The sequence below is a fragment of the Haliotis cracherodii genome, unplaced genomic scaffold (assembly GCF_022045235.1).
Source record: "Haliotis cracherodii isolate W230 unplaced genomic scaffold, xgHalCrac1.p SCAF_14, whole genome shotgun sequence".
NCBI lineage: Eukaryota > Metazoa > Mollusca > Gastropoda > Lepetellida > Haliotidae > Haliotis > Haliotis cracherodii.
Window position 1 is genome coordinate 38194380 of NW_027266269.1, and position 26503 is coordinate 38220882.

Consider the following 26503-nt stretch of genomic DNA (forward strand, 5'->3'; position numbering starts at 1 on the left):
AGTACACTAGCTCCCTGTCAATATGAACCACATTTTTGTATATCTAGCCATACATACAGTATACAAGCTCCCTGTCAATATGAACCACATGTTTGTATATCAAGCCATACATACAGTACACTAGTTCCCTGTCAATATAAACCACAAGTTTGTATATCTCGCCATACATACAGTACACTAGCTCCCTGTCAATATAAACCACAAGTTTGTATATGAAGACATGCATACAGTACACTAGCTCCCTGTCAATATAAACCACATATTTGTATATCTAGCCATACATACAGTACACTAGCTCCCTGTCACTATAAACCACATATTTGTATATCTAGCCATACATACAGTACACTAGCTTCCTGTCAATATAAACCACAAGTTTGTATATGAAGACATGCATACAGTACACTTGCTCCCTGTCAACATAAACCACATGTTTGTATATCTATCCTTGTATACAGTACACTAACTCACTGTCAATACAAACCACATGTTTGTATATCTATCCTTGTATACAGTACACTAGCTCCCTGTCAATATGAACCACATTTTTGTATATCTAGCCATACATACAGTACACTAGCTCCCTGTCAATATAAACCACAAGTTTGTATATGAAGACATGCATACAGTACACTTGCTCCCTTTCAATATAAACCACATATTTGTATATCTAGCCATGCATACAGTGCACTAGCTCCCTGTAAACATAAGCCACATGTTTGTATATGAAGACATGCATACAGTACACTAGCTCCCTGTCAATATAAACCACACGTTTGTATATCTAGCCATGCATACAGTGCACTAGCTCCCTGTCAATATAAACCACATGTTTGTATATCTAGCCATGCATACAGTGCACTAGCTCCCTGTAAACATAAGCCACAGGTTTGTATATGAAGACATACATACAGTACACAAGCTGTCTGTCAATACAAACCACATATTTGTATATCTAGCCATGCATACAGTACACTAGCTCACTGTCAATATAAGCCACATGTTTATATATGAAGACATGCATACAATACACTAGCTCCCTGTCAATACAAACCACATGTTTATATATGAAGCCATGCATACAGTACACTAGCTCCGTGTCAACATAAGCCATATGTTTGTATATCTAGCCATGCATACAGTACACTAGCTCAATGTCAATACAAACCACACATTTGTATATCTAGACATGCATACAGTGCACTAGCTCCCTGTCAATATGAACCACATGTTTGTATATCTACCTATGTATACAGTGCACTAGCTCCCTGTCAACACAAACCACATATTTGTATATCTAGCCCTGCATACAGTACACTAGCTTCCTGTCAATAGGAACCACATGTTTGTATATCTAGCCATCAATGCAGTGCACTAGCTTCCTGTCAATAGGAACCACATGTTTGTATATCTAGCCATCCATGCAGTGCACTAGCTTCCTGTCAATATAAACCACATGTTTGTATATCTAGCCATACATACAGTACACTAGCTTCCTGTCAATATGAACCACATGTTTGTATATCTAGCCACGCATACAGTACACTAGCTTCCTGTCAATATAAACCACATGTTTGTATATCTAGCCATACATACAGTACACTAGCTTCCTGTCAATATAAACCACATGTTTGTATATCTAGCCACGCATACAGTACACTAGCTTCCTGTCAATATAAACCACATGTTTGTATATCTAGCCATACATACAGTATACTAGCTCCCTGTCAATATAAACCACATGTTTGTATATCTAGCCACGCATACAGTACACTAGCTTCCTGTCAATATAAACCACATGTTTGTATATCTAGCCATGCATACAGTAAACTAGCTCCCTGTCAATATAAACCACATGTTTGTATATCCAGCCATACATACAGTACACTAGCTCCATGTCAATATAAACTACATGTTTGTATATCTAGCCACGCATACAGTACACTAGCTTCCTGTCAATATAAACCACAAGTTTGTTTATCTAGCCACGCATACAGTACACTAGCTCCCTGTCAATATAAACCACATGTTTGTATATCTAGCCATACATACAGTAAACTAGCTTCCTGTCAATATGAACCACATGTTTGTATTTCTAGCCATACAGTACACTAGCTTCCTGTCAGTATAAACCACATGTTTGTATATCTAGCCACACATACAGTACACTAGCTACCTGCCAACAGAAACCACATATTTGTATATCTATCCATACATACAGTACACTAGCTCCCTGTCAACACAAACCACATATTTCTTATCTATCCATGCATACAGTACACTACCTTCCTGTCAACAAAAGCAACATATTTTGATATCTAGCCATGCATACAGTACACTAGCTCACTGTCAATACAAACCGCATGTTTGTATATCTATCCTTGTATACAGTACACTAGCTCCCTGTAAATATGAACCACATATTTGTATATCTAGCCATACATACAGTACACTAGCTCCCTGTCAGTATGAACCACATATTTGTACATCTAGCCATACATACAGTACACTAGCTTCCTGTCAATATGAACCACATGTTTGTATATCTAGCCATACATACAGTACACTAGCTCCCTATCAATATGAACCACATATTTGTACATCTAGCCATACATACAGTACAGTAGCTTCCTGTCAATATGAACCACATGTTTGTATATCTAGCCATACATACAGTACACTAGCTCCCTGTCAATATAAACAACATGTTTGTATATGAAGACATGCATACAGTACACTTGCTCCCTGTCAGTATGAACCACATGTTTGTATATGAAGACATGCATACAGTACACTAGCTCCCTGTCAATATGAACCACATGTTTGTATATCTAGCCATGCATACAGTACACTAGCTCCCTGTCAATATAAACCACATATTTGTATATCTAGCCATACATACAGTACACTAGCTTCCTGTCAATATGAACCACATGTTTGTATATCTAGCCATACATACAGTAAACTAGCTCCCTGTCAATATAAACCACATGTTTATATATGAAGACATGCATGCAGTACACTAGCTTCCTGTCAATACAAACCATATGTTTGTATATCTAGCCATGCATACAGTGCACTAGCTCCTTGTCAGTATAAACCACAGGTTTATATATGAAGACATGCATGCGGTACACTAGCTTCCTGTCAATACAAACCACATATTTGTATATCTAGCCATGCATACAGTACACTAGCTCCCTGTCAATATGAACCACATGTTTGTATATCTAGCTATGTATACAGTACACTAGCTCCCTGTCAATACAAACCACATATTTGTATATCTAGCCATGCATACAGTACACTAGCTCCATGTCAATATAAACCACATGTTTATATATGAAGACATGCATGCAGTACACTAGCTTCCTGTCAATACAAACCACATGTTTGTATATCTAGCCATGCATACAGTACACTAGCTCCTTGTCAATATAAACCACATGTTTATATATGAAGAGATGCATGCAGTACACTAGCTTCCTGTCAATACAAACCATATGTTTGTATATCTAGCCATGCATACAGTACACTAGCTCCCTGTCAATACAAACCACATATTTGTATATCTAGACATGCATACAGTACACTAGCTCCCTGTCAATATAAACCACAAGTTTGTATATCTAGCCATACATACAGTACACTAGCTCCCTGTCAATATAAACCACAAGTTTGTATATCTCGCCATACATACAGTACACTAACTCCCTGTCAATATAAACCACAAGTTTGTATATCTAGCCATACATACAGTACACTAGCTCCCTGTCAGTATAAACCACAAGTTTGTATATCTCGCCATACATACAGTACACAAGCTGTCTGTCAATATAAACCACATGTTTTTTATATCTAGATTCAGATTCATGAGTTCATCTGATTGTGACAACAATCTAGACGTTATAATGTTAGGCAACAGGTTCATTCACCTGTCCACAATGTGGTAGAAATATCAGATTCAGATTCAGACTGGTGAGTGCATGTGATTGTGACAACAATATGGATATTATGATGTTAACCAACAGGTTCATTCACCTGTCCACAGTGTGGTAGATATATCAGATTCAGATTGATGAGTGCATCTGATTGTAGACGTTATAATGTTAGCCAACTGGTGTTACCTTGTAGTAGAGGATCTTGTCAAACCTTGGAACTTCTTTCACAAGAGGCCAGTGTTTGTTTGCGTCGTGGATAAATAAAGGATGGAGTTGTTCTACCACAAAGAATTCATCCTGAAAAAATGGGAAACAACAATAAGAAACCTACAATATTCAAAGTTCTTGATACTACTGTAGCTAAGCGCTCTGTAAGTATGACAACCAACTATGTCTGAATCCAAGGTAACTATGCCAACCAGCTTTGTCTGAGTCCTCTGTAACTAAGACAACCAACCAAGTGTGATCCCATTGGAACTACCTTTGGCAACCAGCTATGTCTGAGGTCACTGTAACTATGATAACGCCCATTGTACATGACAAAATGCCACATCGGAGCGTCGCGACGTCTGCAAGTGGCTGCTGCTATGGCAACCTGGTGTAAAATATATTAAATCTAGTGCTACAGGCCTACGAAACCCTAAACATTTGTTTAATGGAAGCATCAGGATTTTCAAGGACACGTCGTGTGCTGGAGTGATGCCAATCTACTGAGAGATGCTATTATCCACTAATTCTTTCCTATTCTCTTTGTTATGCACCACAAGGCTTGGCAATGGAGATCTACTTTCAGAATGCATTTGTCAAATGCAACATGCGTGTTGAACAGGATACTCCGAGGAGTGTTTTAACTTAAGAACCGTCTAAATGCAAGTACCAGAGAGAATACGAACACCTCGGGATACCTTATTGTGAAAGACTACACTCGTCGTGGTATAAACGAATCGAACGACCGAGGGCAAGAGAAATACCTCGCAGACAACTGAAGTCATGACATGTATGATTGAACACCCTGTCATCACCTGCCCCGGTTGCGCAGTGGAAAAGCTGTGGGTTACAATACCAAACATTATATGTAAGGCTGCAGGTTCGATTCACATCATGGTATTTTCATGTGAAAATATTCATGTGACTTTTAACCAGCCATATCAAAAGGTTGTTTATTCGGTTCAAATGTTTTGGTTTGGTTTGTTGTTAAACGCCGCACTCAGCAATATTCCAGGTATATGACGACTGTCTGTAAATCATCGAGTCTGGACCCGACAATCCAGTGATTAATATCACGAGCATCGATCCACGCAATTGGGATCGATGACATGCATCAACCAAGTCAGCGAGCCTGACCACCCGATCCCGTTAGACGCCTTTTACGACAAGCATAGTCACCATTTACGGCAAGCATGGGTTGCTGATGACCTATTCTACCCCGGAATCTTCACGGGTCGGTTCAAATGTAAAACCTCCAAGTAGGTCTCACTTGAAAGTAGTTCCTCTCACAAAGTTACTATGAGACAGCAAGATACCTACAATACTGTAGCTAAAGTGACCATAGATTATTAAATGTGTGTCCGACCTGTCTCCATGAGGGATGGAGACTGTGTATCACGTAGAACTCAAAGAACACCGCGAAGCCCTCGCTCAGCCACACCCATCGCCACGTTGTCGGGGTGACCAAGTTCCCAAACCACTGAAACAGTCGAAACATGAGCAGTGAATAATGTCCTACGATTTAGAAATAAGGAAGAAAGAGACTGAATGTATCTGAAACTAGATAATATGTCTAGTCCACATTTTTATTTATTTATTTATTCATGTTTGTTTGTTGTTTACGTCTCACTCAGCAATATTCCAGCTATATGACGGAGGTCTATAAATAATCGAGTTTAAACCAGACAAATCATTGATTGACAGCATCGATCCACGCAATTGAATATACTATGATTGTGGGTTCGAGTCCCGGTTCGCCCCGATTATGTTTCTAGGTTTGTCAGCTCCATACCCGTGCTCTTGATTTTCTGCCTGCATCACTTCGGGCTTTCCTCCCACATTAAGCTGACACGCTGCGATATAACTGGAATAGTCTTACAAGCGGCGTTAAACCCAGCTCACTCACTCAGTCAGTCACTGTCAGGTCTCAAGTGCTACCTGGTGACACACTTCATGTACAAGGAGAAGCATGGTTCCTAGTTTGGCCTTCCTGGTGTTGACTGATGGGTTGAACACGATGTCTCTATACATGACCAGTCCCCAGTTCTCCATGGCTGCCCCAAGCCGACCCTTGATGACGATGTTATCTGAAAGTGTCAACACTAAAACATACTGCGCCATGTCTAGGACAAGTAACTCCTCATTCCGATTGGTCATCTGAGTTTTCAACCAAAAAGAACATCCTCCGATTGACCTTAATAGAGTGAATCAGATTGAACTTAAGTTTACATAAGGCATAAATTCCAATTAATTGACATAGTTGTATTCAAAACAAAACAGACTGAAAAAAATTAATTACCCTCCACATATTGCAACACTAAATATTCAGACCATATACAAATACGAAATTTCGTGACTGTCAGTGGCTTCGACGATAATCGATTTGTGACCGTAAGCTGCCAAGGAGCCCCGATTGTGGCTTCGAATCCTGGTTCCGCTCCAATTAAGACCCTTGCAGTTTTCGCAACAAAAATTCATAACTGTAAACGTCTCACAATTCAAGTGTTTGTTGCTTAACGTCCAACTCTGCAACGTGCATATTATATGACGGCGGCCTGTAAATAATCCAGTCTGGTCCTGACACACCGGTGATTGTTGTTACGGGCAACGTCCCATACCGTCGGGGCACGGTGACATGCAATCAACTACATCACCGAGCCGGATGAGCCGATCATTAAGCCGCCAAGGTGAAGCCAGTTCACTTTAGTATTTTAGTTTGGGGACAGTGTCAGTGTCAAGAGTCCCAAAATGTCCCTAAATTCAGCCTTTGGATAGAGCGTCCGCCTGGAGAGCAGAATGTCAGCGGTTCGATCTATGGCCCCGCCATACACTCTGTCCGAGTGGGGTATCCACCGTGTTAAACGAGGGAATGGCATCTCAGTGGGCTTTATAAAACTGGTATGATTCCGGTGTAGTACAAGCCCACACACGCACGCACGCACGCACGCACGCACGCACGCAGGCACATTCAGTTACCTATTTTTGAAAGTGGATAGGGTGGCCGGAGGTTCTGGTTAAACCACTCAAATATCCGTATTCCCTGCTCGTGGGCCATTGTCACTTCAGAAATCGTTTCCGGCTCCGAGATAGTGCGATACTGAAATATAAAAGAAAAATATCTTACATTACGCACCAGAATGTTTCATTGCCAGGTGTACCAGAACTTGCGCGTCAACGACACACGATGGGACGAATAATCAACATTGTTGATCTAACTGTTTGTAATATACATGGTGATTAATTATGTATCGAGTATCCTAAAGAGACACCACTGTAACCTGAGTATCAATGCTAGCATGCCTTCTAATACACTGAAGCCATGCTCGCTGTCCAAGCTACACAACTACGCCAGTGAGCCTCGTGTTATTCAGTGTATCAATGCTCTTACTCAGTCAGTGCACCTCGTGTTATTCAGTGTATCATTGCTCTTACTCAGTCAGTGCACCTCGTGTGATTCAGTGTATCAGTGCTCTTACTCATTCAGTGCGTCTGGTGCAACGCCACCTAAGCAGATAAGTTGCTAGTAAGCGTCCTGATCTTGTGCGTTTGTTTGTTTGTTGTTTAACGCCGCACTCAACTCCCAGAGGGCTTCATAACTTCATAACATGACGATGGAAAGCTTATGGAACGGTCGATAGAGTTAAAGGTAATGTCTTCCTTATCGCCAAAAAAAGGCATTTGAGATGGGTTTGGTTGGGGTTTTTTAACGCCACACTCAGCAATGTTCCAGCTTTATGACAGCAGATTTTTTAAATAATAGAGTCTGGACCAGACAATCCAGTGATTGACATCAAGAACATCGATTCACGCAATTTGGATACGATGACATGCATCAAACAAGTCAGCGAGCCTGACCACCCGATCCAATTAGTCACCTTTCACGGCAAGCAGGGGTTGCTGAAGATCTATACTACCCCGGATCTTCACGGGTCGGAAGTGATTCCTAAACACATGCTCAAGATATAGTCGGAAGTGTGCGGTAGACTGTTAGCAGATATTTCTGATTATTGGAGGGATTTGTCCGCTTTTAGTCCCTGAATCTACGTAAATTGAAGACATGCTCCTTACTATACATGATTGTGTGTGGAGGTTGTACCTTACATTATGAAATTATTTACATGTTATTTCCTTAGACCATGGGAAGAGTTTTAATTTTATATTTTCATAAAGCATCCATGAAGACTGTAGTAGCAAACACTATCTGCTCGACTGCGTCTTACCATGACCCCCGTTGACGTGACGTTTTCCATGTAGTCGTAGTTGACGACCGCGAAGGCGAGGATGTAGATCGACATCTTGGGTGTCGTCTCGTAAACATCGGCAACATAGTTGTCTTCCCTGAAACATCATAATATTTGAAATCACCTCTGATTTGTAAGTGTGCGCGAATAGAGAACTCCTTTTTTGACCACATGTTGTTAGTTGTGGTATGTTGTATTAGTAAGGTAATTTGTACATACAGTAAACTACGGTTATAACGAACTCAAAGGGACCACTAATTTAAGTTCGTTATAACCGTAGTTCGTTATAAACAAATATACAGCATCTAAACAACAAATGGCCGGGACTAAAAAATGAGTTCGTTATATCGGTAAGTTTGTTATAAGCGTGTTCACCATAAACGTAGTTTACTGTACTTCGAGTTCCTGTCTGTGACAAAGCAGTTTTTTCATTGCATAGACGTAATTAGGACTTAGTTTGAAGTTGATGATGTTGATGATTTTGATGATGCTGCACCAGTCGCACCTTGGATCCTGTCGGATGATGTCCGTGTTGGACCACGATGTGTAGTTCCCCACTTTCCTCACCAGCGTTATGTTGAAGGTAGTCTTATAGCGAGGTTCATCGAAACAGGGAATCGCTTGTCGTGCTTTAGATGGTTGGAACTGGCTCACCGCTAAGTATCTGTAAGACAGTTCGACAATAGTGTAGCACAATTATACAACCGAGTGAGTGAGTATGGGTTCACGCCGCTTTTAGCAATATTCCAGCAATATCACTTCACACATTGTACCCATGTCGGGTCTTCGACGTGATGAGCGAACACTTTAACCACAAGGTTACAATTATACAGTGGTACATCACAAATACATGATAATGTAACAAAGCCGAACCATAATATGACACAATTACACACAAGATAGCATAAGTACACAATACTCAGAGCTCGAGTTAAAATGCGTATTTGCGTAAAATACGCATTAAATAAACTGAAATACGCAGACAAATCAAATCCTAGCGTGTCAAATACGCAAGAAAAACTATAAATACGCTATATCATAATAAAATTGATGCGTATATTTCAACTTTTAGATAAAACTATTGCGTATATTACAACTGTTTGATGGTCTGATCGCGAAATCAGCCGATCGCGAAATTCACTTACCGACAGTTACATTGGGAAAGGCTGATGCGACAAATATACTGATAGATGCCAATTGAAAAGCACATCTTGCCTAGTCAATGTACACATGTTGTATCCTAAATAGGCGCTTATTGGTATTGGTTATTGGGCATTCTCACAATCTCGCAATCTCGTGTTTTTGATACATAGCACTTTTTGTCAAAAGTCGACAACGCGAGAATGCGACATTTGGACATGATGAAAAATCTCGCAATCTCGACTTGTCAAATTAGGCCACAAAAACATAAAATCGCGAGAACGCGAGAATGCGACATTTCATTTTCTCGCGATCTCGCGATCCAATCATGTCCAAATGTCGCGTTCTCGCGTTGTCGACTTTTGACAAATTGTGCTATGTATCCAAAACACGAGATCGCGAGAAGGCGAGATTTTGGCCAAATCTCACCTTCTCAAGATCTCGTATTCTCGTGTTTTAGGCATATTAAGCTCGTTTCCAAAAGTCGAGATCACGAGAATGCGAGATCGCAAGATCGCGAGAATGTCCCTTACAGTATTCCATAAATTGGTGATTATAAAATAGCGCCTTTTTTACAATGCTAGCTTTTGCAAATAGAAATGGCTTCCGGAGAGGTTTCACACATTGTACCCATGTGGGAAATCGAACCCGGGTCTTCGGCGTGACGAGCGAACGCTTAAACCACTAGGCTACCCAACCACCCCACATGGAAGATGAATACAATGTATTAGTAATATTTAATAACTATAAATGACCAAGCGGATGTTGTGTCAGATGTCAACCAAATATAGGCCCCACAGACTAGGCGTCATCGGCTGGTTCTGGTCCTCTCTCAGCCGTCGTTCCATCTCGTTTGCACAAAGGGTAGAACATGATATCGAACGATGTCGTCCCGGTAACACATGCCTTTTCAAATTGCCATTAACAATAATGAGTTATGTACTCCAGTGACTTTAATGCTACCCCATACCATTACACCCTCAACATGACGACGTTGGGTAACGCAAGTGTCGCTAAAACGTTATCACGAACGCCTGGAGACCATCAGAGCTGTCCAGATGAAACCTGGACTCATCTCCAACAGTCCCAGTCTTGTCTTCCGAGCCTCTTGTGCTGTCAACAACAAGCTCGGCGTGCCTGGCGGTGACGTGGAAGCATGACTGGGCGTACTGCTGGACGACGGGGCCGAATGTTGCGTACCTTCAAACGGTTGCGTACGGTACTGCCACTAACTGGTCTTAACCCAGGAATTTTCCGCGCTGTAAGCAGTCTGGTAGCGATTCTGTAGATGCACCAACCGCCTATTGTTGTCTCCTTGTCGTGCTTTCAGAATTCCCACTTTACAAAGACGTGTTTTGAACACCTGGTAGCTACACGATCATTGTGCGCTTTTCAAATTAAAAACACGTGTTTGGGTATCATGTTTCCAACAAACACGCAAACATCTAAAATGTGCGCCGTACATGAACATACACGTGCAAATTATGAATCACGAACTAAAAGTCAAAGAGATGACTTCATAATATATCATAATATATATTGAAAGATGAATGATTTAATTTCAAAATTATTTCCTTAAATTTAACTTTTATATGAAGCGCAGTCACTTTTTCCTGTCAGTATATAAAGACATATTCATCACATATATTTACATTCGACTCGAGATACATGGTCAATCTTCTTTCCCTATACGGGGAGACCGCCTCCGTGGTCTTGTGGTAGAGCGTCCGCCCGGAGAGCGGAAGGTCCAGGATTCGATCCCGGGCCGCGTCATACAAAAAGACGTTAAAAGATTGTACTTGTTGTTACCCTGTCTGGCGCTCGGCATAAAGGGGCTAAAACAAGGACTGGTCGGCTCGGAGTCAGTATACTGTGTCTGAGTGGGGTATTCATGTTAAACTGCGGCATGGTATCTCAGTGAGCTAGCACTATAAATCGGCATCAGTCCGGACTAGTACAAGCAGCCACACACACACATACACGTGCATGCACGTCGCTATATAGGTGCAATAATCTTGGACGCGACGTTAAACCCAATTTCACCTCACCTCACCTCACCTCACCTCACCTCACCTCACCTCACCTCACCTCACCTATACGGGGACATGGAGGGCCAAGTCGCCTTAGGCGCAATTCGCGATGCAGAGTTGCGTCCCTTAGATACGCCAGAAACCTAATCATGGGTTCGAAATCCGGTTCGCCCCGATTATGTTTGTAGGTTTGTTAGCGCCATACTTGTGCTTGGATTCCACCCAAGTGGTAAACATCCGAGACCTGCATCACTTCGAGCTTTTCATCAAACTGACACGCCGTGATATAACCGGAATACTGTTCAAAGCGGCGGTAAACCCTACTCACTCACCAATTCACTCACTCACTCTCTTCTCATACCCTGACTACGGCCGCTGTCAAATGGTAACTTAGGGATATAATTATTGTCTAAATTATAAATATACATGTAGATATAAATATAGTATTTATAGTTTCAGCTAGGTAAAAATGATAGTTTTCAACATTGTGTCTCTGCAATATCACTAATACTAGGGGCGGTCGGGTAGCCTAGTGGTTAAAGCGTTTGCTCGTCACGCCAAAGACCCGGGTTCCAATCCCGACATGGGTACAATGTGTGAAGCCCATTTCTGGTGTCCCCCGCCGTGATATTGCTGGAATATTGCTAAAAGCGGCGTAAAACCAACCTCACTCACTCACACTCCACTTATACTAACTGGTATAATCATGATAGGCATGTTGACCCATACACGTCCCCCACCACCATGTCAGCAGTGGTTCTATGACTAATACGCTGTCATCCATACAATGTTGCGTTGATGTTAGCATGTTAACACTCCAGCACGAGGACATATTTCGAACAGTGGCTAGATCATGGTGCCAAAGGCGGACATGTGTTTCTCCCTTCAAACTACCGCGTGCTTGTACTGGATGTACGTGTCATATAGAGCCAAGTACACATCTCAAGTCCCCGAGACCCTAACTTCCTTCGTTCAGCTAAGCTTCATTCTAGCGAGAAAATACTATTCTTGGTATCCTTCATTTCACAGCAATAACGACGTAATACATCTAGGGTTGTTATTTTCAAGTTCGGGACGGGTTTCTGGAAACGGAAATGGATCCTCTGCAAGAAATTATATTACAAACTTATATTACAGACACGATGCATTGTTTTTCTTCATTAAATGATAATATTCTTGTAATGGGGACGCGGCAGGATCATTTAAATACACTAAACATTATAATGGTAATAAATTGTCGCCTTGCCAAAACAGCCAGACAACTTTTCTCGCAATTCGTCAGGACAAAGAATTTAACGGCGCAATGTCAACAATGTAAGAAATTGACCTTGAATTCCATGCCTCAATAATGTTTGACAGAAATCTAGTCTCCACACCTTATCAAGGGCTTTTGAAATATATATAAGTATAAACGCACCTTACAGATTTTGTTTTCGAAGTATAAATTACATTAACATGTGGATAACAAATGTATATTTTACATGTTGTGAAGGTTTTGAGAGCGCAATGATTGATGATTCAACGAACTGGTTGCGCGTTGTTTTCAGACTATGTGTGATGCGTCCACTGAGACCGCTTAAGATGGCTATCACCCCACAAGAATTTGCACCAAGCGAGTTGCTCTTTTTTAAATGGGCACAATTACTCTTACACCATTCTTCGGGTATATAACTTGATTTCAAGAATGCCTAGAAGAATCAACATATACGTAGAAACGCTTGTGTGTTTAAAAAAGACTTTAAAGGCCCGAGTATTTCTCCCATGGGAGAAAATTGTTGGCCTAGCCCATGCCTACCAGGCGGAGGGGTGACTGAAATATGAGCCTGATAGAGATCTCTGCTTTGGCCACGTGGCTGTGTAGGCGTGTACCGTATATCATCATATGGCACTCCTAATGTACATTTAGTGAAGTAAAGAAATGATAAACATTTCTACAGGACATTTTCCTAACAATTGTTGAAATAACATTCAAATAATTGTATATTGCCACTGACTACAAAATATCTACATCACACTCTAACAATAAACTGTACCAAGGAGTTGTACTCCCGGTTATAAATATATAACATTAAGATAATTTAAAAGTGATTTATTGTCCATGAATTATATGTGTAATATGGAAAGTGTTAAATTGAATATGAGTGAGTGAGTGAGTGAGTGAGTTGGGTTTAACGCCGCTTTTAACAGTATTCCAGTATTCACTAAGAAGCTGTTTTACTACTCAATCTTCAGACTAATAAACAATGTTTTATTTTATAGAAATGAACAAAATAGAACAAAATGTTCACTAATTATCAATCATTTAATCTTTGCAAAGGATAATGTTCTACCCATTATCCCACTGATGTCCGACATACTCCTCCCTGTCAGTCTTAGGCATCCATTGTCTTGTTTACACACAGAAGGGCATTATGTCCCTCCCGTGCTTCCTGTAGTGTGTCATCCTTCTGTCTTGTCTCAGAGCTGAACATTTTCTGATTATATATGGTGTATAACCTGGACAAATACTTACTATTTTAAAGTATTTTCTTACAATAAACACGTGTTTTGTCTCTTTACCAACATTTCCTTCATTTATCATATACTCTCACATTGAAACACTGGTGGTGACAGCGGTAATGGCCCCAGATAGCATCTGTCTACATTCCCCTCCACGACCCGGCTGTTGTCTTGGCTACAACCTCTCCCCTCACCACTTTCACAGATGGACTCGTCAAACGTCAGAAGTTTTGAATTTCTTGAGAACTTCCAAATTACTTTTCAAGATATCTATTTATGATTGCTATCTAAAAAAATATACTTATAGTCTGATTTACTCCTTGTAATACATGGAATAAATGGACCGAAAATTGAACATAGATATGCCTTTGAACTATCAGTATTTTCAAAAGCGCAGACTAAGTGGTGTACCATTTCAACGGCTTGAGGTCAAGATTGTCACTGCCATCTTTAGGGGAGGTCCACTATTTATAGGGGACGTATGCAAAGATGATACTCTTTGTTACCATGCCTGCTGCTCGGCATAAGGCGATACAAGAAAGACCGGTCGGCTCGGAGCCATTATACTGTATCTGAGTGGGGCATCTACTTAAAACTGTGGTATTGTATCTCAGTGAGCTAGCACTGTAAGACCGGCTTTAGTGTTGACCACATAAGCTCTAAGTCGGCCAACAACGTTATTTATCGTATTAAATCTTGGTGATTGTCAAAATCCATTTCATTAACTGACTGATTTGTGAAAACCACACGTCCTGACGCGTACAGGAAATCCGTGACTTGCGCATCAAAACAAAGGGGCAAACAAAAGAATACCGAGTTTGTTTTTTATGTAATTGAAAACTGAAAGAACAGTTGTTAAATTTGATTACAGTAAACTACGGTTATAGCGAACTCAAAGGGACCACTAATTTTAGTCGTAATAACCGTAGTTCGTTATAAGCAAATATACAGCTTAAAAACAATGAAATGTCCGGAACTAAAAATTGAGTTCGTTATATCGGTAAGTTTGTTATAAGCGTGTTCGTTATAAACGAAGTTTACTATATGTCTAATTAACCATCAATAATTTATGATTCAGTTTGTGATACGTAATGTGTTGCTGGGTGAAAAAAGAATGGTAAATAAAGATGGGGATGAGAAATAAATTTGCAAGTATACGATCCTTAACATGTTTGAAATGTAAATTTAAGCTGAAAAAAGATAAGATCTCTACGATACCCATCCGCTGTCGAGTATTATGCGAAAAAAATTGTTTAAATTTTTACAAGCTTTAGATACAATTATATTCCAAGAAATATAACAATGTAGAAATATTCGAGTGCTAACTAAGCAGAAATACAGTTCAATGTTTGGATATAATATCGCTAACTTAAGCTATTGTACCAAATGTTAAATTTAGAATAACACTTTCTTAGTAAATTACAGATCCTCGTACCTTTTTGGGTTGAGTCCCGTCCGGAAAGTGTTATCCCAAATATAACATTTGTTACGTTTGACCTCTTTCTGAATGGTATTGTGTGTTCAAAACTAAGATATTGTGAACTGAAAACCTAACATATGTTAAATTGAACTGAGAGGTATGGTTTAAAAACCAAAGACTTACTTTTTATGTAGTATTGCAATACGGAATAATTTTCACCCACGAAATATACTTTGGAAAATGTTGTTAATATCGTTTCTTTTTTTGGAGGGTAGTTACAGATAAACATATTTGCTACGTTAACAGTTGCACCGTTTGAACTACATTGTCCACATTAACCAGTTGTAAGAGGCGAAATGTGGATTGGTTGGTCAGCTGTGGAGACTTGGATGATTGTCATCGTTCCAATGTTGTGTGTCCATACTCGATTATATACATAAATGTAGCTGGAATATTCCTGAGTGGGGAGTGGAACAGCAATCAAACCCAATGGACATTAAGAATGGGTGTGAGTGATTCTGGTTTTACGCCGCTTTTAGCAATATTCTAGCAATATCGGGGTGGGGGACACCAGAAATGGGCTTCACACATTGTACCCATGTCGGGAATCGAACCCCGGTCTTTGGCGTGACGAGCGAACGCTTTCACCACTAGGCTACCCGACCGCCCCAACACATTAAGAATGACCGACCGGTAAATGTACTCACTGTGTCCGTCCATTCTCGTCCTTATAGGCGTTGTAAGCTATCCCGTATGGTGATGACGTCAGTTGGTCCTCATAACCAATCGACAGCTGGTATTTCTCGCCAACTGTCAACTCCATGTGTAACAGAAGGATATAAAACTCCCTCTCTTTGTCAGATATTGTCTGTACAATTCTTGGCGCGGACTGATTGGCTCTTAATGGTTTTAGTGACAGAGACTCTCTAAATATAGTTAGCTCTTTGACATTAAGCGTTATATTCCACGTCGGTTGTTTGACGTCAAGGAAGATGGATACGTTACCGTGGAGTTTGAATAATGCTGATTTATTTTGGTAGATGTCCATAAACAGTTGTATGTTGTAGTGATAAGGTACCACTTGACCAGGGAGGGTTTTGTTTACAGGCGCCGGCTGTGTGGTCGTTGTCGTGGTTGTAGGTGCAGCAGAGGAGGAGGTTGACGTTGGTGACGTCTGTGGGGTTGAGGCCGACAATGACATCATTGATGTCATCGTGGAAGTCGTTAGGTAATCTTTGCCTTAAAAAAATAATTGGAAAATGTATGAAGCTGACTCAACACGGGAGGGCACTATGTATTTACTTGGATTACAGGGTTGATCCTAACTCTAAATACAGCAGGTAATTGAGGAAATTCTATACGTGGAAGGCAAATGCAGACATTTGAAAAGGACATCAGCAGGGAGCCGACCGTTTAGTGGAGGGTGTGTGTGTGTTGGGGGGGGGGGGGGGGGGGGGGTGATGGGGGGGGGGGGGGGGCGTATAATCTTCGAAATTATTTTAAAAAGAGGTAGGTGGGAGGGAATCTCCGAAAAATCTTCCAAAAAAATGTTTTAACTCATACTGTTAACAAAAAAATTGTCTGCTATTAAGTTTACAAGGAGTTTCTTGTAAAACAATATTTACGTTTATATTTTAAAAGGTTTAATGGAAAAATCTAGTTTTGCAGCCGTAGTTGAAAAACATATCTACTCTCCATATAAATTTCGCGAGTTCCAGATTGAGAGATTTTACAACGTTCCAACGTCGCATTCTCTCCGTCTTGAATTATGACAAAAGGTCCTGTATACAGGAAACATGAAGATATGGGCATATGTGTCTTGTTTCCAAAGGTTAAGAATGCGAGATCGCGAGAATGTCCCTTTCAGTATACAGTGGAGAATGTTTTCTTTCTCAACCAGTCTCTGAACTTGTCCATGCACTTGGAACACCTAAGACGCAGTGAGTGAGATAAGTCTTCGTGCTTGAGATATCAGAACTTCTCTGATAACCTTTAGCACAGGTGTACAGATCTCGCCCGTATCCGCTGTAACTAGCCTACTTTCTGACCTGCTCGTTAAGAAACTTTTAAAAATGATTTAATATCCACCATTACGTTAATACACAATCGTTTGGATTCCGGGTTGGAATTTGTTCCCTTAAGCCTTTACTGGTGGTAAGAAGCGATTTCATGAATCGTTGTTAATGTCTAACACGCAGTGAGTGAGATAAGTCTTCGTGCTTGAGATATCAGAACTTCTCTGATAACCTTTAGCACAGGTGTACAGATCTCGCCCGTATCCGCTGTTACTAGCCTACTTTCTGACCTGCTCGTTAAGAAACTTTTAAAAATGATTTAATATCCACCATTACGTTAATACACAATCGTTTGGATTCCGGGTTGGAATTGGTTCCCTTAAAGCCTTTACTGGTGGTAAGAAGCGATTTCATGAATCGTTGTTAATGTCTAACACGCAGTGAGTGAGATAAGTCTTCGTGCTTGAGATATCAGAACTTCTCTGATAACCTTTAGCACAGGTGTACAGATCTCGCCCGTATCCGCTGTTACTAGCCTACTTTCTGACCTGCTCGTTAAGAAACTTTTAAAAATGATTTAATATCCACCATTACGTTAATACACAATCGTTTGGATTCCGGGTTGGAATTGGTTCCCTTAAAGCCTTTACTGGTGGTAAGAAGCGATTTCATGAATCGTTGTTAATGTCAACGTACCCCAAAGGCGTGAATCGTTGCTCATGATATCAGTCTCAGGACTGTCTGGCCAAGACTCAAATATTTACAGGTAACCGTCATATTTGCGACATGGTGCTCTTGCCACAACTCAAAACTAATCGCGTAAACCGAGTTCTCGTCTTGATGTACTAGGGCCTGTCACATGTGTGGTATACACGGGAGTCGTTGAATACCAACTATGTATTTATAACACGCCTGTGTGTAGTATGTAGTCTTGAGTTATGAAAAGTCCAGATCCATGAAGATCCGGGTTAGAATTGATCTTCAGCAACCAATACTTATCGTCAGAGGCTACTGTGCTTGTCGTAAGAGGTGACTAACGTAATCGATCGCGGACTTGGTTGATGCATGTATCCCAATTGCGTGGATCGATGTTCATAATATCAATCACTCGATTTGTCCCGACTCGATTATTTACAGACCGTCGTCATATAGCTTGAATATTGTTGAGTGCGGCGTTAAACAAAAAAACAACAACAAAAATATGAAAAGACCAAAATAATGACTCAGCTTCGTACATTCTGGAGTACGTTCTCTCAGTCTCACGTTTCCCCGCATCACAGACACCACGAGAACAGACAGGAGGGGCGCACAGGGGCAGTGTGCCCGGGGCACGTATCTATATATATATATATATATATATATATATCTAGGATTACAAGTGTTTATGTTATTTCTTCAACCTTGTGTACATAACGATGTCAGCAAGTTTATACACCGATAGGAAAAGCTAATTGGCCCGATTAATTATAACTATCTAATCGCAGAAAGAATTATTACCATGACCCATGCTCATCAGAGTATATTTTCGTTTCTTTGCGGAGCAAACATTCATGATTTTCCTTGTCAAATCCTGGAAGATAAATCTTGTTCTAAGATTGAATGACAAGGCTGTAGGTTATTGTTGACACTGAAAGTATAATTGTGGCTGTCCGTTGACTCATCTGTGTATGGTATTGCATGACCGGGCAGTGTTTGAGAATTGTTTGTGTTCTGATTTCCTCTGTGACGGTGAGGTGAAATAGGATTTAATGTCACGTAAAACTTACATTGCGACGTGCATGCACGTGTATATATGTGTGCAACAGCTCTATACCTTGCTCTATCCTGTGTGGGGAACCGAACCCATGTCTTTGGCGTCATGAGCCAACGCTTAGCCCACAATGCTACCCTACCGTCCCGACTGTGCTGAAGAGCATAGGATACGATGTCTTCACATCACTCCCTGATAACCTGGTGTAGAACAACACGGCGTCTTTACGCATCCGACTTGTTTGTGTGACCATATTTCTTTAGTATCATGCATGCTCCCAGATGCTCATGATGTCAATCACTGGATTATCTGGTTCAGATTCTATTATTTACAGACCGCCATCATTTGAAGTCGGTGGACAGTATTCGTCACTTCCAATATGGTGTCCGTTTGTTTACAAAACTTTCACAACTTTGAAGAATAGAAATTTGACACATTTTTAATGACCTAGCTTAAAATTGGTCAGATGGCCCTTCATACGAATGACTTAAAGAATCCCAGTTCGAAGTGTTGAATACAATTGTCGAATATATTCCAAACCAATATGGTTCAAAATGTCATCAATAGCCGTGAAACGTTCAGAGGGGTTACTGATAGTTTCGGCCCGTGTTTGAGGACCTTAATGTTTAACCAAATGTTCTCTATGATATTGAAATCCGTAGACTGTGCCGAGATGAGTCACATTGACACATTGACGAGGGTGGGCCGACATGAGTCACATTGACACATTGACGAGGGTGGGCCGACATGAGTCACATTGACTCATTGACGAGGGTGGGCCGACATGAGTCACACTGACACATTGACGAGGGTGGGCCGGCATGAGTCACATTGACGAGGGTGGGCCGACATGAGTCACATTGACGAGGGTGGGCCGACATGAGTCACACTGACGAGGGTGTGCCGACATGAGTCACATTGACGAGGGTGGGCCGGCATGAGTCACACTGACGAGGGTGGGCCGGCATGAGTCACATTGACGAGGGTGGACACACGAGATGAAGACTGTACATTTCATTGTCCATCCTTCCTCGAAATGAAAACTCGGTTTTTGGAACCTACCACAACCTGGCATTCTTCCCAAAATATAAACTTTCCCCAGTGGTACTTAACCGTCCATAATTTTCTTACCCGACATTTCATACAATTTTGTCATTCTTTAATTCCATCTCATTCTTTTAAGTTTTCTCTGGACAGTCTTTGTACACGCTTCGCGGCATTCGTCACCACTCGCCCCTTTCCGTAACCTGCAAGAAGACTCGTCACGCTATCGACGAATGTTATGTGCGAAAATACGACAAACCAGTCAGAATGCGCGTATGACGTCAGGTACTTCAGTCAAAGAATCCCACAGGAAAACATGTTGATTTTACAAATGTCTTGCATCTAAACATATACCCTAGACACAGTTAAATGTGTTCAGTCATACTGTATAAATACCGTTAGTCCCGCTGTGTTAGAATAGCATCTGGAATATATATGACATGGGGGAAACATACGTGAATCATTACGCAACTAGTTGGCCATTCCTTTTACTGTGCCCACTTGCACTTAGACGGAACCCAGTGGCCACCAGAGGGCAGAGTCGCTATTCGGCTTGTTCCGGTAAAACACGAGTTGGTCACGAATGGCTTCGCGGCGCAACAGCAAAGGCGTCTTGCATCACATGTTTTGCTGAGCGCTTTGTAAAGTGACGGATACTTACGTAGCTGGAATATTGCTATGCGGTTAAACAACAAACAAACAAACAAAACGTGGTCCAGAGACACATGTGATGAAGCCTGCCCTCGATCAGACAACCAGTGGTTGACAGCATGAACAACGATCCACATCGTCGGCGGGGTACGATGACACGCAGTCTCCGAGCCCAGTCCCCCGAACCATTACAAGCAGCATATTTTAATGGGGTCAAATTCTAACGCGGAATCCCCACGGAAACACGTACACTGTCTAATTGATAACTGTTGATATTTTATCGATAAATGCATTATATTTTTCCCTATACAGATATTAATGAAATACGTATCATTGGTTTATAGAAGTTCAGATACGACACTCCTTTACACAACAATCAAAGTCATATTCAAACACCATCGTCTCAAAACGAACATTAATTTCATAATTCTATTAACTTAATGGTGTACATACTTGAATTAGTAACTCCTTGGAATTCCTCTTTGACCCTCATCTCCCTGACCGGAAGTGACGTATTAGGCATGTGGCACTGACACACAACATGCCGTGGTCCTGCCAGAAACACTACAATGCCCACTAGAGCAGCCAGTATCACCGCCAGCAGTATCAAAGCACAGGCACAGGGGACACTCAGATAGAAGCCTCTTGTCCTCTCCTTTGACGCGTCCCCTGGTCGTTCGTCCATCCTCCGTCACAACTATAGCATACAGTATACTGGGTGACTGTATATTTGCTGTCTGTGTTTGTTTTAAGCAGTTCCGGTTTCCTCCCTCGACAAGTGCCAGCGATGAAGCGAGCAGCTTCACAGATGGAATAGCAAAGCCTGGGCTGGTTCTCCCATCGCGTTTCTCGTCACTCCATCTCCGCCTCCAGAGAGCACGCGTGACTTGCAGTCAAACTTTACACCACAGTATTCTGCAGCATTAGCACATGATACATCTACGGTAAACAAGTTGTTTCGTTAAAACATAATATTATCTATTTTATTACAGATGTGTGGATCGTTGGACCCTTCTCCTCAGCCCGCACACTGCGACTATCATTCAGCCATCAATACAAAATATCTCACACACGCACCACTGCATTTACGTCATGACAAACAGGCGCAGCAGTTACAACTCTGTGGCAATACATGTTATTTTTCTGCCTTCTTCTTTGTGGTTTTGTCTGTACATGTATACTGATCTGTGTGGCGAATTCGGATATAGCGCACTGTTGAAATCCTTCAGCTGTCATAGCTCTTTTTTATGAGTTCATGAATACCTCATCGGGGACACAGGTGGCCCAGTCGTCTACGTGTTCGCCATTCTTTGTGTGCAGAGTTTCATCCCTTAGGGATGCCAGAAAGTAGTAGGTGTGAATCCAGGTTCGCTGAATTTATTTTCTGTTTTGTCAGCATCATATTCGTGATCATGGGTTTCGCTAAAGCAGTGAACGTCTGAGACCTCCATCACTTCGGTACAGGCATCGAAACGGACATTATTAAACAAATATTGATTAACGATGTACACCTGACCATGTTTAAGCAGGTAGTGGAGTGGCATCCTTGACCAGGTATAAGCGGGAAGAGGAGCGGCATCCTTGACCAGGTATAAGCGGGTAGAGGAGCGGCATCCTTGACAACGTATAAGCGGGTAGAGGAGCGGCATCCTTGACAACGTATAAGCGGGTAGAGGAGCGGCATCCTTGACAACGTATAAGCGGGTAGAGGAGCGGCATCCTTGACAACGTATAAGCGGGTAGAGGAGCGGCATCCTTGACAACGTATAAGCGGGTAGAGGAGCGGCATCCTTGACCAGGTATAAGCGGGTAGAGGAGCGGCATCCTTGACCAGGTATAACCGGGTAGAGGAGCGGCATCCTTGACCAGGTATTAGCGGGTAGAGGAGCGGCATCCTTGACAAGGTATAAGCGGGTAGAGGAGCGGCATCCTTGACCAGGTATTAGCGGGTAGAGGAGCGGCATCCTTGACCAGGTATAAGTTGGTAGTGGAGTGGCATCCTTGGCTAGGTATAAGCAGGTAGCAAGAATGCATAGCTATGTACGCAGCTTCCAACAACTGGGTATTGCTGGGTCAATAGACATATGTGTTAAACATGACGACTTCTTTTTTTCCGCACAGCCTGCTGTTGTTCAGACGGACATATAATGTTACATGTGTGCATGCAAAAAGAACTCATCCGCTCTCTCTTGTGCGAGTGGAATTTAAGTGATCTAATCTAAAGTTACACCCAAACCACGCGCTGTACCTTGTAAGTGCCCATGAACCGTTCTAGAAGTGAGGAAGGTCCGCGTTCATATATAGAGAACCGCAAAAGAAACGTCACCATGGATAGATATATGAGAAAACTTATTTGTCCAAACACTGTAAACATACTTTGAGATATTAAAAAGATGAAACTTGGCAAAACTGGTCATCAAGGTTGAAATGAAAGTGTCAAGTGTTCAAGTGAAACACAACACTAGACTCTGAGAAAATGGCATCACAAGTCAGTATCTCGTGTGTCCGCCATGTGCATTGGTGACTGCCGTGCAACGTCGGTACATGGAATGGATGAGGCGGTTGATGAAGGCCAAAGTCACTTGAGCCCACACTCTGAGGAACGCCTGACGCAGTTCAGCTGCAGTTGTCGGCCTTGGTCGGACGTCATCAGCCGTCGTTCAATCTCGTCCCACAGGTGCTCAATGGGATTAAAATCGGCACTGAGGGCAGGCCACTGCATGGTTCTGATGCCATTCTGCTGGAGGAAGTCTCTTGTTGATCTAGCAGTGTGGGCACGAGCGTTATCATGCTGAAACTCGTGGTTGCAGCGACGTGCCAAATGAGGTATGGTCTCAAGACTTGATCAATACACCGAGCTGCTGTGACACCATTGCCTCTCCCTGGACCGACTGTTGAGATACAGTAACAGCCCTCGTCTGAGAAGAGGACTCTTCTCCACTGCTGGTTGCCCACCGAAGACGGTCCCGCAGATGACGTGGTGTCAGAATGGTTCCTCGGTGTGGCCTGTGACAGTGGAGGTGTCTGCTCGTCAATCGTCGACGCACGGTGTCCGCACTAGTGTGTCGCTGGTGCGTCCCCATGGTCTGTCGAGCAGTTTCTGCAGCAGTAAAAAGGCGTTCTTGAAGATGCTGTCACACAATCTGACGATCCTGACGTCGGGCGGTGACCCTTGGTCTTCCACTACGTGGTCAGTCATCTGTAGTGTTGGTGGTCTGTTACCGTTGCTGGAGCCTGTATATGATCCTTACGTGGACTTGAAATGCATTGGCTACTTGCCGGGCGGTTTGTCCAGCTTGCAATCGTCTAAGGGCTTGGTGTCGCTGATTTCTTGTCAATCTTGGCATGTGGTAGCAATTATAACGAATGAATGCTATCCGTTTTGATTGGATGTTGAGACAATGGGGGAACGCATGTGCATTTCAATTTGCACGGAACACTCACAGGAAGTGAAAGTCAATTCTTAAACACCTTCCAACTAGGTCAAGCTCTACAAGTACATGTTATTCAGTGTCTCTCATGGAACACCCTTCAGTGTTGCCTTCAGTGGTCCAATCTTAAACTTAACCAGTATGTCGAAACCTAGCCTTTTCCTCTTGAAACACCTCACGTAAGTAGGTACATGGAGAATACTACACACATTCTCGTTAGAAACCAAATTTACGAAACTCACACTCGCTCGGTCAAATACCATACAGGGTTCACGAGTTTCGTAAAAATTGAATCTAACGAGAATGAGTGTGGTATTTTATTTATAACCCAATTCAAATATGTATTTATGTGTAAATGTATAAAAACTTTCTGTCGTTAACAGGCCAAACTGAAACCGGTTGTAAATCTGGTTGTGTATAAATATTAATATATGCCCAAATATGGGCATTGTTGACATTTCTATGCATACACGTTAACAACGTATTCCTGCTGTTGTGTGTGCAAACATGCCGGCATCAACGCTCAATATCCTTGAAAACGAATATCTACAACGAATATCATTCCGGGGCATTGTTGTTAGTACGCTGTACAACTGTTAGAACACATAAAAAGGAAAATGAATTTGAATTTCGGACCAACACTCAGTCCATCGCAACGACGGGGTCTCGGCTGACAATCAAAATGGTTTGGTTTCCTGGATCTATCAGCTGAATTTATATCTTGTCCGTATCATTTTGAAAGAGGGAAATTATAGAGGGAAGAGGGAGAGAGCGTGCACGCCAAAAACGTTTATAACTGAACTCAAGTCTGCTAACGTGTCAGTGGCAGCTTCGAAGGGCAAGGTCACCATCGGTATAAGAAAAGACAACTATGATCTACTCACAGCGTTTCACGCTGGAGATCAATAGGGAATGTTAATGTGCAGATTTGGGATGTTTGGGGCCACAAAACAGAAGTCAGGCACACTTCCACGGAGTTTTCGAACGATTTGTATCGGAACTGTTCACTTTGAGTGATCTGGTCGTGCAGCCGTGTACCCAATGTTCATTCAACAGAAACATGCAACTTATGATAATAACAAACAAACTCGCAGACGGGGCCGAAGGCGGGCGAGTTTAGAATTTTTCTGTTGCACTCCTTCTCAGCCTTCGGCAACGTCTGGGAATATGTTTGACTTCGGAAGCAATGTCACAAACTACGCTTCGAATGGGGACACTAATGGCACAAATAGTTATCCAAATGGTGTTATCGTGATGCGTCATCTTTCTCACCCCCAATGTATAGGGGGTGCCTTGAGTGATCTGGTCGTGCAGTTGTGTATCCAATGTTCATTCAACAGAAACATGTAACTTATAATAATAACAAACAAACTCGCAGACGGGGCCGAAGGCGGGCGAGTTTAGAATTTTCTGTTGCACTCCTTCTCAGCCTTCGGTCTCGCCTGGGAGTATGTTTATTATTATTAAACACCTTCGGAAGCAATGTCACAAACTACGCTTCGAATGGGCACAAATAGTTATCCAAAAAGTGTTGTGATGCTTCATCTTTCTCACCCACAATGTATAAGCATCTATATGCAGGTAGTATGTACTTATTATACCAATGGTGAGTTGCCATATGTTTACTAGCTGTGTCAACTATATGTTGACTAATTTATCCCGAACCGCAGAAATAACTTCTTGTGTGAAATATTAGAGCCGTTTGACCAGTGGATAGTGACATCACGCTGGCCAAAGGATCGAATTTGGGACAGATAAAACCAGAGACTGACAGCATGAGCAACCATGCACGTCATGAGTGACTAGCAGAACAGGAACGCAGCCATCTCTCCGAGGCCTTGACTGACATGACGTCTAGTCTCTGAAATGAACATATTTGACAGGTAAAAACAGTGGTTAATCACAATTGTTAAATATGATAAAAAGGAGCCCAAAGATTCTCTTCATTAGACCTGATACGGCAGTAATCTAGACTTGCCAGTTCATAGACTTGCATGGGCTGTAGGTGACTCTGATGACAAGCGTGGGGTACTAGGAACATACCAATACAGAGTCCGTGCACAATAGTGAGTGAGTGAGTGGGTGGGAGAACGCGCACTTGTTATTTAACACCATATTTAGCAATATTCCAACA

General features: G+C 41.9%; 1 protein-coding gene across 1 annotated transcript in view; it reads right to left on the reverse strand.

Moving 5' to 3' along the window:
* Window positions 1–21896, reverse strand: part of LOC139460815 (thyrotropin-releasing hormone-degrading ectoenzyme-like) — a 36393-nt gene extending 14497 nt beyond the window's left edge. The window contains exons 1-8 of the mRNA XM_071242293.1: window positions 21392–21896; window positions 16186–16717; window positions 8895–9053; window positions 8369–8486; window positions 7125–7245; window positions 6087–6235; window positions 5515–5628; window positions 4128–4238 (exon numbers count right to left, since the gene is read on the reverse strand). Coding sequence (XP_071098394.1) covers window positions 4128–4238; window positions 5515–5628; window positions 6087–6235; window positions 7125–7245; window positions 8369–8486; window positions 8895–9053; window positions 16186–16717; window positions 21392–21623 — 1536 coding nt within the window. The 5' untranslated portion in view covers window positions 21624–21896. The remainder of the gene's footprint in view (window positions 1–4127; window positions 4239–5514; window positions 5629–6086; window positions 6236–7124; window positions 7246–8368; window positions 8487–8894; window positions 9054–16185; window positions 16718–21391) is intronic.
* Between the last annotated feature and the right edge of the window lie 4607 nt (window positions 21897–26503).